Source organism: Hirundo rustica, chromosome 3 (genome assembly GCF_015227805.2).
Source record: "Hirundo rustica isolate bHirRus1 chromosome 3, bHirRus1.pri.v3, whole genome shotgun sequence".
NCBI lineage: Eukaryota > Metazoa > Chordata > Aves > Passeriformes > Hirundinidae > Hirundo > Hirundo rustica.
This window is the reverse complement of record NC_053452.1, coordinates 98,992,169-99,009,276: the sequence shown is the minus strand read 5'-3', so window position 1 is coordinate 99,009,276 and position 17,108 is coordinate 98,992,169. Positions and strand designations below refer to the sequence as shown.

Below are 17,108 nucleotides of genomic sequence, written 5' to 3'. Positions count from 1 at the left end.
CAAGAGTATACCTTTACTATAGTATACCTTTAATAGCTCTTCTGATGGAGCAAAAATCTCACCTGAAGTAAAAAATTTTATCAAGGAAAAAAACCAAAACAAACAGAACTTTAGTACTTTCTGAAAACTTGTAAGTGAAACAGACAAACAAAAAGCACCTACACATTAGCTTTCATTTATGACCACTCACTTCTCACTTTAAAAAAGAAAAACACCTTGTTGTGCCCTGTGCTCCCACTCTTTCAAAGTGAACTTGTCCTGAAAATCACATGAAAAACTCCATTAAATAGTAAATAGTCTGCCAGCACACATGCCATCTGTGAAGTTATCCATGCTTTGAGCAGGAGCTTGGACCAGGTGACCTTCAGAAGCTGGTCCAACCTCCTCTGCAATCCAGGGCAGTGCAGCACAGGCATGTCTATCTTTGCAAAAGCAGCCTGCCGGCTAGCCTGTGAAATGGGGCCACTGCAGTAGCCAGGCTCAGCTTGTCTCCTGCTGTAAGGACATTACTTGTCAAGCTCCTCTCCCCTTTCTGACAGAAACTGCTGTCAGTATCCCAGCTGTAAGAACCGGATTTTTATTTCACTTCAGTCACCCCATTTCAGTGTTTTAACCCCATCCACTGTGAAGAGCGAAATGTGTCAATATGCAAGGTGTGGTCAGGAGTGGGCACAACCTCTCCCATATTGCCTCTTCCACTCAGTAGAGGCAAACTCTGTTCTAAAAATAGGGCAGGCAGGAGAAGCAGCATCTGAAACTGCTGCAGCTAAATCTATTAGAGCGTTTTCACAGGTTTTGAATACAGATAGGAAGGGTAGTTTCTAGCCTGCAGTCCCACAGCTGCCTGCATATTTTCTCTGGGTCATCAGCTTCTGTGTGTGTAATTCCTACTTCTAATAAATTCAGTTATTTCACATGACATTTGCAGAGTTCGGTTCCAAGATACACATCTGCCAATAACAGTAGACACCTGCCACTTCTCTAGCAACTAGTTTGATTTCTCCCGCTTTTGATTTTTAATTATTCAGTAATGCACCATAAAAACAATCTTTTTATTACAAATAATTTTAAAGAATTAAAGTCTCTCTTCTTTCAAGGGTATAAGCATGAGATTCCATATACAAAGCAATTCAGCAGGATATTTTTTCATCTTTTCATTAACAATCTCTCTCTTATAGTACATAATTAATTTACTTCAAAGGCACATAAAAAGAGGGGGATTATGCTAGTGACCTATAGTTTATGGCAAAGTACAGGAAGGAGAGTGTTTTGCCAAACAAAAGAAAACTTTGTTTTTATGAGCTCTGCTGTAGGCTGTTCATGCCCATCCTCAGAAGACAAGAACCTAATTTCCAAGCTTTAAAATATTCAATATAAAATTCAATTAGTTATATTAGCAGAATTTCAACCTGTACATCTACTAAAATTGCTGAGAACCACTTATTTTAGGAAACTGCTTTAATTAAAACAAAAGAATATGCTGAAGATTTTCAGATTTTATTCTGATTTTTATCACAGGATTGCAATGATATGGCTGATAAATCTGATTATTTCTTTGTGCCTTAATTTCTCCCACGTGGAAAATTAGATCATTACCTAATTTACAGGGATGTTGAGAGCCTTAGTTTTTACGGTCTATAAAGCATTTTTTGATCTTCACCTACAAACAGAAATTTACTTTTTTCTATATCTTCTTTTATATATAGGAAGTCAGATAAATACTGAGTTTTTCTGCTTTGGGATGACCAGACTATGAAAAGTCACTTGTTTTGCACATGTCTGCAACTTTTTCTCTGCCCTTTCAGCAGCCAAGGAAACTGATATGACTGGAATTAGTTGTTAATTTCAAAAAGCACTTACACATCTACTCAAGATACTGCTTTACTTTCTACATGTTTTCCAACACGTTACTGGAAAACATAAGAGGCATGTATTATGTGACAAAGAATTGTGGAATTTAAGTTCTTAAAAATTATATTTCCTTCAAGTATGTAAGGCTGACAAATAATTATGTTTTTATTGCAGAGTCATATTATAAAAAAATATATACTAACCTCAATCATAATTTTTACTAGTGAGGATGATTCCCAGATTCCCACTTGACCAGATAGGAAGGACTGTTTTAAAACGACAGGGTAAAAAGGCATCTTGATCCATGGCCTGCATAGCTTGGACTTTAAGACAGCCCAGGTTTATCCTAAGAAAGGTTTTTGTGTTAGTGTAGGACATTGCATGCATCAGAGATGCAAGCAATAGATTTAGGAAATTGCTAAATATTTTGCTTCATATTTTTTCAGTCAGAGACTTAGTAATTTACTTTCAATGTTTTTATCATCAGTTGCCAGAATACCATTTTGGAGCACAAAGTGATGAGCACAGGGCAATCCATGTGGAGATCGGGAAGCCCACTGAAGTCTACTGAGAAAAACATACCCTGTATTAACTCTGACTCTTCTTTTGGCTGAGTCCAACAGTTGACAGCATTCGTCACTTAATTCCTGAGCAGGAGGACATATGGTAGGGTGGGAAAAGGAGCGGGGCAGGGGCAGAGGATGAAGAAGTGATAGGGTCATACAGTCATGGATTAGGGAAGCAACATCTGAATAGACCAGTAAGAGGGATGAGTCACAGTAGAGGTCTGTGGATTTGTGAGAAGCAGCCACAGTATGGAAAGGACCACCTTTTCATAGGCTCTTCACACACAAGTACCAAAAGCTATCAGATAAAGCTATCCTCAGCAAAAGTAAATGTTGTGAAGCTCTACTTGAAACACACAAGGGTTCTTTGACATTACTTTAGAAAACAAAAATTTAAGCTGAATGACTAATTCCAATAGAACTACTCTTATATTTCTATGAAATGCAATTTATCCTCTCAAGAATATTACTTAGAATCCTTAAAATAATAATCACCTTATGCCTGTTGCCACTCTAGTATCTGCTAGAGACTGTCTGTTGAGAGATCAAAGTCTAGAAAATATTATGGAGGTCCCAAAGCAAAGCTATACCTCTGAGAAGCAAACAATCCCTGGACTTAATCTTGATTCTAAAATGCTAAACATTAACTGTTTATGTTTCCTCATTTTGGAGTGATATTGTATGTGTGTGGGCGTAATTCTTTTTTGCAGTGTAAAGACATATGGTTATTTATATCTTAGCATTGCAGAAGTTATCCTAGCATGCTTATAGAAAGATTTCATGTGGGGCACATTCTCCCGGCTGCCTTTGGCCTGTGTTGCACCATGCCAGCAGCACAGCACAACATCACCAGCCACAGGAGCCCAGCCTCTTATTACTTCATTTGCCCTGGGTGCTAAGCTGGCCCAAGGGAGCCGGAGATACAAGTGAGAACTGCAAGGGATTGGGATAGAAAAATCAACAAATTCCTCACAGCTACTGGAAGTCAACATAATTGTGCATCCTTGATGCTAGGCAGGCACAGGTAGGCAGATCAGCATACAGCTGATGAGCTTTTGAGAAGGCTCAAAATCCTTTTTGCACAGTTCTGCTTTGTACTCATTATCAAGTATTGCCACAGTACACTATGCCAGTAAAAGAGGCCATAGCATCATGGCAGTGGACACGTCGGCCTGGAAGGAACCAGATTCAGCTTATCTTGCCTTTAAAATAAGGCAAGAAGAATTTTTTGCAAATAATGGGGCAATACGTCCATGAAGAACACAGAAGTATGATAGTAATAATAACAACAATAGATAGATTACACTGATTCCCTATAAAATCTGTTTTAGAGCTTAAGTGTCCCTTTTGTTAGATTTTTTCCAGTATCCAAATCAAATCCCCAGTATCCAAAAAAAATCCCATTTTTTCCAGTATCCAAATCAAATCCAGTATCCCAAATCAAATCCATTGCCTTCGCAATTAACTTATTTTTTCATGACACATGAGCAGACATTGTAAATAATCTGTTATCATCATTATAAAGAGTCCTTACTCTTCATCATCACACACTTGCATCATACTTACCTAAGTCCTTCACACTTCCTTACCTAAGTCTTCTCTAGATCAAATTGAGCTTATTTCACAGGTCATATTTGCCAGCTGTTCATCAGTTATATTGTTTCACCTTTAGATTCCCTACACCTTTTCTGTATCCACTGCTCAGAAGTGAGCCCATTATTCCAGCTGAGACCCCAGCTATACAAGGGAAAAAAATTAACTCACTTCCATGTCCTTTATGAGTATATCCCAGACTGAAATATCTTGATAAACAAACAAACAAAAATCTTTAAATCTTTTGCAATATAGCACTGACATTAACCCTAAATCTCCAAGCCTCTTTCACCTTTCACATATTCTGGGGGGTCTGTCACTTTGTCTTATGTATTACTTTCCCCTTTCTGTTATTGCATTTCATTCATTGATAGTTATTTGTTGATTCATTTCCATACAGTAAAAGTCAATTTTAAACATGATGCTGTCTCCCACAGTTCTTGAAGTCCTCCTTTCTCTTTCATTATGTCATTGAAAACAGCAACACGAATACTGAGTAGAATTGTGTTCAGGATAAACTTCACAAAACTCTAATTTCAAACATCCTCTCGTTTTTACCCTGAAGCACTGAGAACATTTATTAGCAAGTTTTTTTAAGCAGTGCACTCACTTTATAGCAATGAATCGAAGCTATACCCCATTTGATATGTGAGCATTTAGAAAACAGCATCTTACTGTTTTTCTACATTTACCAGATCAACAAAGAAGCCAAATATATAAAGAAGGATTTGACGTGATTTGTTCTTGACAAATCCACAATTATTATTCCACCACTTTATGATCCACTTGGTGCTTTCACTTACTTGTTTAGACATTTGCTCTGGTAATCCAGTTTCTCTTCCTGATTAGTTACCTTGTACTTCTTTTTCTTTAAATAAAGGTACTATCTGGAGGCTTCTCTAGGGCTGAAGACAATCACTAATATGTCAGCAACTGCTTTAGCAACCTTCAACCAGATTTCACCTGACCCTGCTGACTAGAATATTTCTAATTCATCTAAATATTTTTTAACCTGCCCTTACTCTCTTCTGACCTGTGATTCTCTTCTGCTGTTAAAATTAATTGCATCAAAGATCTGATTGCAATTAACCTTGGGAGAGTGAATCTTTCAGCCTTTCCTATGTCATCACAGCATACAAAATCTTATTCTGTCAAATTAAAAAGAAATATGTTGTCTATATAATACCAGCACCTCAGTAAAGCATTTCCAATATGCATCACCAGACCTTTTTCCTCTCAGTGGTTACAATACAGTTGTGCAGCAATGCTGCTGGATTTGCAGGCCTGGCTCCCTCTCTGCTGATCAGCACTGACTGTTGTGACAGGACCACAGGATGTTACACTCCCCCACAATGGCATTTTACCCCAACACACACTTAAAAGGGCAGAGATATCACACACAGTGTATGATGTATGAGATTCAAATTCTGTTCTCCAGATCAGAAACAATTGTTTGATTTTACATTTACAAGCAGGTAATCAGTAATCTTTTTAAAACATTCAATATGGCAAGTTCCCATCTGGCCTATGGAGCACACATACTGTGCTTCTCTGTTGTGTTTTTGCTACTGAAACTAGTCAAGCTAGAACATCTGTGCTAGAACATCAGAAGTCACTGAAATAGTCTCTGCCATGTCTGTGGGCATGACCATCTTCTTTCTGGTGTCCATTGTCTCTCCTGGAAGTGGTATTTATTGCTTTGCAGCACAGACAAGGAAAGGAAAACATCACAGTTTGCAGGGAAGAAAGAAACAATGCCAGGCAACCGTTATTGCCTCTCTCTCTCTCATGCAAGAAAGAGAAGTAAGAACAAATTCAGCTTGCCTCTCACACAGTGATCATAACTGCCAGTTTGAGAAAGGAAGAAAGGAGAGTTATTTTCTGCAGGCAGAGCATTGATTTTTTTCCTGAGTGTGACTCATAAGTCTGTACCACACTGGTACATGATAGAAGGGGCATCTGGATTCACCATGTGACAAAAAGTCACCCATCACAGGTCATGCCCTTCTAGTGGATGTCCCACCTCCTTCAAAACCTTTTTTAACCTCTCCTCATAACCTTACAAGACAAGCACCACTGGTCAGCAAAAGAAATATTTGAGTGGCAGTTCCACATAATGGGGATTTTGGGATGGAAGCTCCTGAGATTTGATGGGTAGGTTTCATCTGATCAGTCAGAAATGTCTGCATTTCAGCTTGTCACCTTGGCCTCACCTCAGGGCAAATGAAAGAAATAACGAGTCAGAACAAGGAACATTCCTATCCCAATTTAGACATCTAAAATAAGACATATGACTCATATCCTGAATGCACTAGTCTCCCCACAGACTAGAGAGACAGTGTGACTAGCTCAGATGCATCTCTTGACAGTGCTGATGTTTAAAACTAGAGGAGATGACTCCCAACCACCAGACCTCAGCCAAGGGTTCTGGCAAACCCAGAAGGCTGAACAGACCATCATGATGGTCTCAATTCAGCTGCCTCATACAGAGGTGCCTAGTACCCTGTTAGGTACCCTAGGACATGCAAGACATTCAGTGAATTTATCCACTGGCCTCTGCCCAAGGGATGAAAAATGTGACCTTGGTTAAGCAAACTACCAGGTCAGGCTGCCCACTGCAGTGCTGCTCCCAGTACAGTAAACCCTACTCACTGTCACGGCAGGTGAACACCCTCCATCACAAGATTGGTAATGAAGCAGGGAGAGAGATCATGCAGAGCAAGCTGTAAGAATAAGCCAAAAAAGAGTACCTAGTTTGAAGACACATTTAAAAAAAAAAGAACAGTTCAGGGCGATTAAAGGTACAATAGGCTTACCAAAACCCCCAACAGTAAGGAGCAGCCCAGTTAATTATGCTCCATGTTTGCTTCTCTTTAATCCTTTTTTATATGCAATATTACTTCCTTATTTTCAAGACTAATTTCATACATAATACCTTCGTAAATATTGATTTTCACTGTGTTTTTTTTTTTAATTTCTTTTCATTTTCACTACATACCTAGTAATAAACCTAGTCTGCATAATCATTATCATATTCCTTAAGACCTTCAAAAATTTCATAACAGGTTTAAATATTCCCCTCTGTAATCTTATGACAAATGATTTTTTTCCCTGCCTGCTCACTATTAAAAATGGATTTCTGTGAATGCATTTTTCTGTAGTCTCTAGTCACACATATACATTGCTTCTTTAAACAGCAGAAAAGGCCTTTTTTTATTCCTATATCCCATCTTCACATAAATAAGTAAAGAGTAAGGGAAGCAAAATACAGACAGTGGAAAAAGGCATTATACATTGTATAAATGCAAACATAAAGCATGCAGAACCCATCCAGCAGAAAAAGTGGGATGCACAGGACTCCATTGCCCAGCTCTGTCTTTCCGTTTCTCACTCCCAGGAGAACCAGGACAATGCTGAATGGTTTTGAAAATTCTTTCTTTATCCCTGCTTAGTCATCTCGACAATGGAGGGGAAAGACATAGGATCATCGTGGGATTAAGTAAAAATCTTATCAAATATCATTTACAGTCTAATCACAGCAATGCTGATTCAAAATAACATGGATAGAAAATGTTCTCTTTTGGGTGAGAGGTGATCTAATCCCCTTACCCTGCAGCCAGCATAACATCAACTGGCCATCACAGAGCAGATGAGTTGTTTGGTGGGAAATCCAGCAGAAAGGCTGGTTATAGTATCCATCAACATTAGTTCAAGTCTTCAGTGCCTAGACAGGACAATTTTTCATCAAGTCTTTTTTTGTGGTTAGGATTTTGGTTAGGTATAGTCTTTTTCCACGATGGCTCTCTGGTATTTAACAATAGGTGAGTTTCCACTGCAGCCATCTCCTGAGGAGGAATATCTTTGTTTACTACCCATTCACATTTTTACATAAGGTGTTTAAAAACTGGAAATCCTAAAGACCTTATCTCACACCTGGTTGACAATGGCTGAAAAGTTCAAAAGTTATTTTAAGGAAACACACCATGCAATCACATTAGCTCTGTTCTTCAAACAGCAGGTTAGCACAGCTAGACCAAAGGAGCAGCCAGCACCTGAGGCAAGCACTGCTTGATAATGATCTGCAAGTGGCACTAAACCCAGAGATTTGGGCCTGTGCAAAGTTGGCCCACAAAGCCTCAGACCAGGTGTCAGCTGACAGGGGACATGCCACAGTACAGCCTGAGTCAGCAAACCCACGTACTGCTTTACCTGAGCTTCAAGATCAATGGCCACTGACCAGAAACCAGCCCATTTTGGTTTAACTTAAGATCATGAAGCAGACTTGTCTAATGGGTTAGATTTATGCATATTCTATTTATTATAAAGCAAAAAAAAATGTCTAGACTGAAAGGAGTTTTGCCTTTGGTAACAATTTAAACCATATTTTTAGAGAATCCTTTTTAAGTTGCTTATGATTCTAAACAACTGCACAGGCAAATCAATTCCCAAGAAACTACAGTATGGAACATATAATCAACATACATAATTAACTTCACTTTGGGTCTGACCAGTTGCAAAAGGAAGGTAAGTTTTAAGAAGGAAACTGGGAGCACTGTGTAAACCAGGACAGTGGTCTCAAAGGATTTTTTTTTTTTTTTTTTGAGATGTAACCACTGAGTGTTAAGCATGGTGTCAACACATCAGCTGCAATGCATTCATACTTTTGCAATGCAAGTTTAAGGGATACAGCATTTATCTTCCGTTTTCAGAAGCTGTAGACAAAAATCAGGATGGAAATGGAATTCCCTGAATCAAGGCCAACTGTAAGTCTTCTGCTAACCCAGCTGGGGATATTTGGAAAAAGCAATGAATTTTACCTGATATGTCACAAGTTACTATATCAGATTTATTTGTGTAGAACAGAAGGGTGTAATGCTGGGGAAGAAGCAGGGAATTGGAATAAGTAAAACAAGCTGACATGTATATGTGCATGGTATTTCATAATAAGGAAATTAGTATTTTGCATTTTTATACCTTCTTTTATTTCTGTATTCTACAAACACAATGGATTTAACATATTGCACACTTTCCCTCTTGCAGAATAACCATATAATTAATTTCTTACTAAAGAATAAAGCAGGATCAAAGTTGGATTTGTGGTTCTATAGATATGCAACAAATCTTTTCTTCACTAGATGGCACCCTGTCTTCTCCTACGGATGTTGAACAGGGCAAAAAGCAGTTTCATTTTCACAGAAGAATATAAAATTCTGTATTTTATCTTTGTGTTGAGTTCTTTTACTGCTTCTTTTGTGTTCCACATCATACCCCTTGTGTACTTGCAAGGATAAAGTTCCACATCATAGACCTACTTAAATTATTTTACATTTAATATTTATCTCAAAAGTGATTATTGCTCAGAAATCTTCATGGGAGATGCACCCATTACAGTGGTTCAGATTTTGAATAACATCTAAAGTGCTCAGAATAAATTATAAATACCAAAATACTTCTCTCTCTTTCTTTCCAAAATAAGCACAGATCTAGAATTGATGACAATACTCTCAAATCCTCAGCAGGTATAAATCAATTTGGCTTCACGGGAGTTGATTGATGCCAGGTGAAGATCTGCACCTGCAATTTAGATGCTGGCCTGCAGAGCACAGCTTGACTTGTTTTCTTTTTCTTCACTCCAAGGCATGATAATTGAGCTTATTTGGGCACGATTTTCACTTCTTAGTCAAAACTCCCACCTGAGAATTGGACTTAAAATCAGCGCACGTCTCATTGTAATAATTCTAAATAATCTTTTCACAAAGGAAAATGAAAGAAGAGGAAGAGGAAGAGGAAGAAGAAGAGGAAGAGGAAGAAGAAGAAGAAGAAGAAGAAGAAGAAGAAGAAGAAGAAGAAGAAGAAGGAGAAGGAGAAGAAGAAAGCTGACTAAAGACTTCAGAGCTGAGAAGTCAGTTGTTCAATACAGCATCAGTGATTGCAATATGGCAACTGATGCAAGCAAAAGCAAAATACCACTCAGCTCCTTCATTTTTACTCTTACTGCCACTAGATGATAGTATGGTAACACCTGTATTGTTCAGCTGCATGCCAGACCTTCTGTTGCTGAATTCCTGGCAGCATTCACACTTTTATATGTAAAGAATATCCAGAAGCTCATCAATACTACATAGCCAGCCTTTGAATAGCAGTGCTTAATTATATCCCCTGTGATTTCATGCATTAATATACCCAGAGTGTGGTGGATGCTATTATTTGTCCATAGACCCAAACTGGGCTTTATTTAGGCACAGATATTACACAAAATTGGTCACCTCACTCTATTTTTGTGAGTTACCCATCCAGAGCTATAGTGAGACATTTTGATGGAAAGGGCAAGATAATTACATTTCCCTGGCAGGAAGCAGGAGAATGGCTGGAGGTAACATTTACATTCTGCCTCATGGGCATCCCACTCACTGCCAGTTCTGCGCTCACTGCTTCTTCCACCTTTTCTATCTTGTGCTCTCCCTCTTGAGAGGACTCCCTCCTCATCCAATAGAAAAGCTCTGGGCTAGGAGGAGACTCGCATCCGGAAAAACACCTTGTGCACACAACTTCATCCTCTCCACAAACCCTTTCTCTGCCATTTCACATAGCTTGCTCTCCTATTACAGCAAAAATAAAACCAAACTGTTCTTTCTCACAGCTACTCTGTAAAGTAAGTAATCAAAAACATTCACTCCACATTTTTTCCCCTAGGTAAATTTTAAAACTCTGGTTTCTTTTTACCCACAATAACAAGGTCAGTTTTTATCTTTGTAGGCTGGACTGACTCTCCCTGGCCAGGAATACGCACCCCAAGGGAAGGGTGAGTGGCCAGCTCCAGTTTTGCATAAACTTTCTTGTCACAGCCAGTTTTTCAAGCACTTCCAGGTCTCCACTGTGGAAAAAAATCCTATCTCTTTGTCTGTAATCTGTGGTAGACATGTAGAGTGTTGAACCTTGTTGGCACCACAGGCAAGCCAAAAATTGAAAACCAGAATCTCCAGTGAAAAGACACTGGCCCCTTGGGCCAACAAAGGCTAAGGAGATGCAGTTCAGAAAGTGCAAAAGGGCAAAGTCACACATCATTACACTGTTGGCTAACTCTCTATTCGAGGATTTGATTCAGCCATGATCATCACAAGTCAGTGAGCTTCCCACAAAAATTGGACCTGGATATAGATGTTGGGGAAACCCTGAATTTCATCTTTACTCTGAATTTGGTTACTTCGACAAATTTTTGTTTTAATTCAGGATGAAAGTATATTTGTAAGATTTTCAGGTTTCAAAGGGCTTTTATTTATCTTATCTAATGATTGGTTTGGACATTTGTAATAGTGCATAAACTACTAGTTATATGGCACAATACTTAAATGAATAGTTTTCATAATCAGTAAGAATATCTTCTGTATAATGTAGGTTGAACTATCTATTGTTTTATACTCAAAGCATTTAGTGTCACAGCAGGCCCAGGAGGAAAAAACAATTCCAATGTCTGGCAAACAAAAGTCTCGAAAAGATAACTCGTTCCCATTGGAAATCAAGACCTAAAGAATAAAGTAAAATGTTTCAAAAAATATACAGATCACTGTAACTGATATGGTGTATAAAATATTAACAATATTACAAAAATCAAATCCCTTTATGGGTCAAAATAAAGCTGTAGAACTTGGAAATTAAATTCTGAAAAATTCTAAAAGTAAACACCTTGAAAAATGTCTGCCTCAAAAGCCTTCCTCCGTTGTGAACCTTCATCATATTTTTTGATTAAATTTATTTTAATATCATCTCCTTTTGATTTTCTTCAAGAATTGTAACCAAATAAAGTCCAGCCAGCTGCTATTTTGAAAAGCATATTTGAACTGGCATTTCCTGAGCTTATGAAAAATGAAGTATTCCATTTTACTTACATGAATAAGGTTGCTCTATATCCCACATATGAATATTAATTTTTTTACAGTTCTTCTCTGTGATATAAGGATGTTTAAAACTCACAGTCAGAGAGAAGTTCTACTGCTAACAAACCTGTAACAAACCCATATTTCCAGGGATAATCATGTCAGCTGTCAGAGCACAGTGAGGAGCAGCTGGTTCACGAGGGATGCTGAGCCAGGAGCTGAGAAGAATAACAAGGCAAGTGGGAGCAGCACTTTCCACCCAGGAGAGAGATTGTGGAGTGACAAATCTGGATGCTGATCAGGATCAGACATGATCCAGTGCTCTCCCAAGATGTCCACATCAAATCAGAGCTCTCACAGGCAGTGGAAGTCCCCTTGGATTCAGTCAGTTAAATGTTTTATTTAACCAAGCCCCCTCCTAGCAGGGGTGTGCACGTCTGCTCTGACATCAATACTACAACACACAGCCTTCACAGCGAAAGGTGCAGAGTACAGTGGAATGAAATCCACATTTTATGTGAAGAAGTCATTCAAAAACATGAATGGGTAACTACATTTAAAAAAAAAAAAAAAAAAAAAAAAAAAAAGCGCGCTATTGTTTCCTTTTTAAAATGCCCCTTATTCAATAATAAAATTAATAAGGGCTATGTGGATATATATATATGAGGAAAAATTATCCATCAAAAATAGAGCATATAAGAATAGTCTGAGAAACACTTGCGCTTGCAGGACAGATATGTTCCGATGGCTTCTGTAGATCTACACAAAATGAGTAATTATATTACAATTGCAGGTTTTAATACACATGGAAAACACCCCAAGTAAAAAAAAATTATCACTCATTTCATTTTTTGAAAAAACAGTAGTTCCAAATTCCAGGGAGAGTAATGGAAACCTCACCAAGCATGTCAGCAGGCTTCATGCAGGCTGAGCACTACATGCAACATCGATTTCTGCCTCCAACAAGAGTCTACCTGCAGGCATCAGCAACTAGAGGGTGAAAGAAATTAGGAAGGATTCATTCATTTCCAATGCCTCCATCATTCCTCACCCAGTTCCTTGAAGGGGTAAACATCAGATGTGTTGTTGTTGCCCTTTGCAGGACAGCTATAGACCTTGCACACTAGCCTTGCTCCCTTTGCCCAAATGGTTAAATAAGAGCTGCTGCAGCCAGTGTACAGGTATCTGACAATGAAACTAATTCAGTTTCTACCTCACATATCAAGCATTGCAAAAAATATATCCTAAAGAACATGAAAACTAGGAAAAATAAATGCTTTTCCCATTGCTTTTACTTTTTATGCTAAATTTTAATAGAAATGGAGGCTGTTTAAATGTTCCACATATCGAGATAATCTTTAAAACGTGGTGTGATTTCAGCTAAAATAGGAGCATTTGGCACCTCAAAAAGCTTTCCATTTTCCTAAAAGGTCTCTTTTCATCTTTCTGAGGAAATTGAACAATACAACAGAAAGTTTCAAAACATAGGTGAAAAAACAGCAACTTCAGCACACAATGAGGGAGCTTCAAATATCTGGATCTCAGGTTTGGACTGTTTTAATACAGCAACAATGATTTGACAAAAGTACATTGGAGATTTAAACGGTTTCTGAGGATTTCTATAGCAGGCAGGAAAAAATCATGATATTCAAAAGGCACTACCCTAAACAAATTGCTCTACTGGAATTGTTAGCTCCCTGCAAATTCTATAGAGTCTTTGAATATTAGTGTAGAAAGAGATTCACGTTATTTAATAGATTTCAATATGCAGTTGGAAGAATGACTAACACACAGGTATCATACCTATCTTTATTAAAAGAAAGCAAAGCAATCAAAGGACCCATTCATTTTGAGTGATTGCTCTTGAGCTGGGCTGATAATCAAATACTATAGGATACTACAGTACTGCTAGTAATCTTCAAAATTAATAGCAAACATATATATATATATAGAAAGGATTGAGATTTACAGAGTAAATATAGCAAGCAAAACAGTTTGTTCTCTTAGGTATATAAATCAAATAATGTCAGCATCTGTGGATATGAACAGCATTGTATGGTCATTGATTGTTTACACGCCACAGCACAACCGAGTTGATACAAGTTGGTTTCCTTGTTGTAGGGAAATCTCTGGGAACACATGCCATATCCACCATGGATACCCTATACGCCAATCTACCATAATTATCGAAGACGCATTTCAATCAGAATGTTATGCAAGGATCATTTACCCTTAAAAATCATCTTAAAACAGAGTGCAAGGTATTCCTAAAGAAATACAGTCAGAGATTTTGCAAATTTTGTTGATTTTCTATGCCTAACAGTGAGATGGGGCGGCATGGAACTGGCTCCTGGGAAGATTTAAAGTAATTCATCATTTCTTTGGTGAAAGTATGCAGGTTTGTTTGTTATGTTGGGGTTTTTTTTTGTTTGTTTTTGGTTTTTTTTTTAATCTACATCACATTTTCCATCACATGCAGTTGTAAATTTGGTACATAAATTATTTGTGCTAAGTTATTTATTACAGTTATACACATAATCAGGAAAATTTTGGAAACTTTTCTGCTTTTCAGGGGATTATTTTAACAATCCATGTAAACATGTAAGCTGTTTTCTTACTAAAATGAACTGATAGATAATGTGTTTTCATGAGCTTAATTGCATATATATGAAGTCTGCCTTAAATTGTGGAGGGCTGGTATTTTGCTTGTTTTGTAACAAGATGCACAAAGATTATCTTAAAAAAAAAAAGTCTTAGGGAATTATTTAGGGTCTGAAATACTTTGAGCGCTGAAGTATTTTCAACCAAGGAACGCAGAAAATTGAATTGTTACTTTTACGTTTAGCCAACCCCAAAACGCCATCTGGATGGAATGCTTTTTCAAATACTAAATTATAAGAATTTTCATAGCATAGAATCATGGAATCATGGAATAATTTGGGTTGGAAGAGACCATAAAGATTACTTAGTTCCAACCCCTTGCCATGGGCAGGGACACCTTTCACTAGACTTTGTCCTCCCTCAGCACTAAAATTCCGTTTATTTAAATGCTTTTTGTCATACATCTGTGAACAGTTTAATAAAGAAACATTACAAAATTGGTAGGACTCATGACTTTTTGGTTTGCTTTGGCCAGTTTAAAAAAAAATTAAAAAGTTGTAACATTCAAAAAACCTACAATAATATTTGTACTTATTAACTGGAATATAAAAAATATTTATCTTATTGCTAGAATATCCCTGTAGCACTACAAGTAATTAGCATTTATAACTACTAATTTTACTAAGATAAAAGGATATCAGGAATCAAATTCTAGCCATTCTAACAACTAGAAGCCAAATTCTGCCTTCCCTTACAGTCATGTAATCACATTTGTTAACTGTTTTAAGGGCAAAATTTAGCCCCAAAGCACATTTTTATCTAAATAGATATATTTTCCTAAATTAAAAAAAAAAAAAAAAAAAAAAAAAAGCCAACCAAACTATGCCTTATTATTGGTCTTCCCTTCTGAAGGATAAATTCTGATATTTGAAATACCTAAACTGTATTTACAGCTGTACAACTCTGATGCCGCATACTTTCAAAATTTTGCTTGCACTCTATAAACATGGAGTAACTTGTACAATTGTCTTAAACATTTTTCTTAAAATAAAGAAAGAGCAGAGCAGCTTAGACATTTTCTTTGTCAAATTCACACACAAAATACATGGTAATGTGACACGCAACGTCATTCCAGCCTCCAGACGCTACCATCTCCACACAGTCCTCCTCGTCGTAAGCATTGTTGGGCTCCCCGCTGCGCCATTTGTTGAAGGTCTGCATGGGCGACCGGTCAGAGTAGACGAAATTCCCCTCTTTCTCCAGGTCATTAATCCCAATGAAGACTCTGGTGAGCCCAGCTTGGTTGATGTACGAGGCAATCAGGTTGTTGGCGGTCTCATCCTTGGGCATGCTCAGCGTCCCTCCTCTCCCGTGGCAGTACAGCTGGGCTTCTTTGTATCTCTTCTCCTCCTTCACCAGCAGATATATCTTATTGTCTGTCTCACGCACGCCGGCGACAGCTGCGGGGGAGGGCAGTGCTGAAAAGTGAGCACTCGCATTTCTATAAACTAAGTCACTGCACACCCCAAAATAGCTTCACAAATCAGATGTGGAACGGTGACGCTCCTTACGAGCGATTGCACCGATAAAATGAGGCAAAAAGAAAGGAGAAGTTATATAAAATTAACCTACCATTTTTTATGAATTTTAGTTCTGTTGTCAGCTGGGCTACTTGGATATCCATTTCACCAATAGCCTTCCTTAGCTGACTGCATTCACAAGGTATGCCTGTAAAATTATATAGATACACCCAAATCAAAAAGCCACCTAATTTCAACAATTATCTCAATAATTTTATGAAAAAACCCAGCATGGCAGCCCTGGAGAAAGCTGCCTTGCAGGTAACAGACAGAAAATTAGAGCCTTCACTATGCTGCACCATTATATGATTCTCAGGGGTGTCTGGGCCTGTGCAGAGCAGCTCAGCTCACTTCCTACAAATCTTCAGCCCTGAATAATTAGTGCTAACCTAAACACAGATAGATATTCTCTGCAAAACACCCACAATAGTTTTTAACTAAAAACATTTCCCAAAAATTCCCATTTTCAGTAAAATTATTTTCTTTCATTTTCTCAGACTTCTTTCGCAGCAAAAAAACATTGTTTGCAAGTTCTTCCCAAGGAACATATCACAGCATTATTCCAGCCATATAATGCACATAATTACCGGTAAAATGCAGTTCTGTGTTTCTCAAAGTACAGAATTTGCAATACGTCTGACGATAAAATTAAACAATAGAAAATCATCTATTAACCCAAATTGTATGGGTTTGACCAAGATAATCTGAATGTGAATACTAAAAGAATAATTATCACATCTCTGACCACATGTCTCAAAATGAGGATCAATTACCGTTTGCATTTATTACAGTTTGCAGTTCTCTACGTAATTATTAAAATCTGCATTGGACTACCCAGTTATTCAGCTGAATTGTGTAAGTCAGTCTAAGTGCAAGGTACATGCCCTGCAAAACTCTGCATGCTGGCCAGGTGCATGGCACTCTGGCTCAAGAAGTAGAGTGACAAATTAAGTTCACACAAGAAATCTAATCTGTGCACCTCCAACACACTCTGCCAGGAAGGTATTAATTCAACCAAATCCAAACCTGCCACTCTTGCAAGA

The 17,108-nt window shown here is 37.8% G+C and overlaps 1 protein-coding gene across 3 annotated transcripts in view; it reads right to left on the bottom strand.

Moving 5' to 3' along the window:
* Positions 1-13,481: 13,481 nt before the first annotated feature.
* The window catches only part of COLEC11 (collectin subfamily member 11), a 41,527-nt gene continuing 37,900 nt past the window's right edge, over positions 13,482-17,108 (bottom strand). For 2 of the 3 annotated variants that reach the window (XM_040060579.2, XM_040060580.2), the window contains 2 exons: positions 16,118-16,213; positions 13,482-15,963 (listed from right to left, as the gene is read on the bottom strand). In XM_040060579.2, coding sequence (XP_039916513.1) covers positions 15,554-15,963; positions 16,118-16,213 — 506 coding nt within the window. In that variant the 3' untranslated portion in view covers positions 13,482-15,553. The remainder of the gene's footprint in view (positions 15,964-16,117; positions 16,214-17,108) is intronic. The other variant, XM_058420004.1, reaches the window with a different exon arrangement.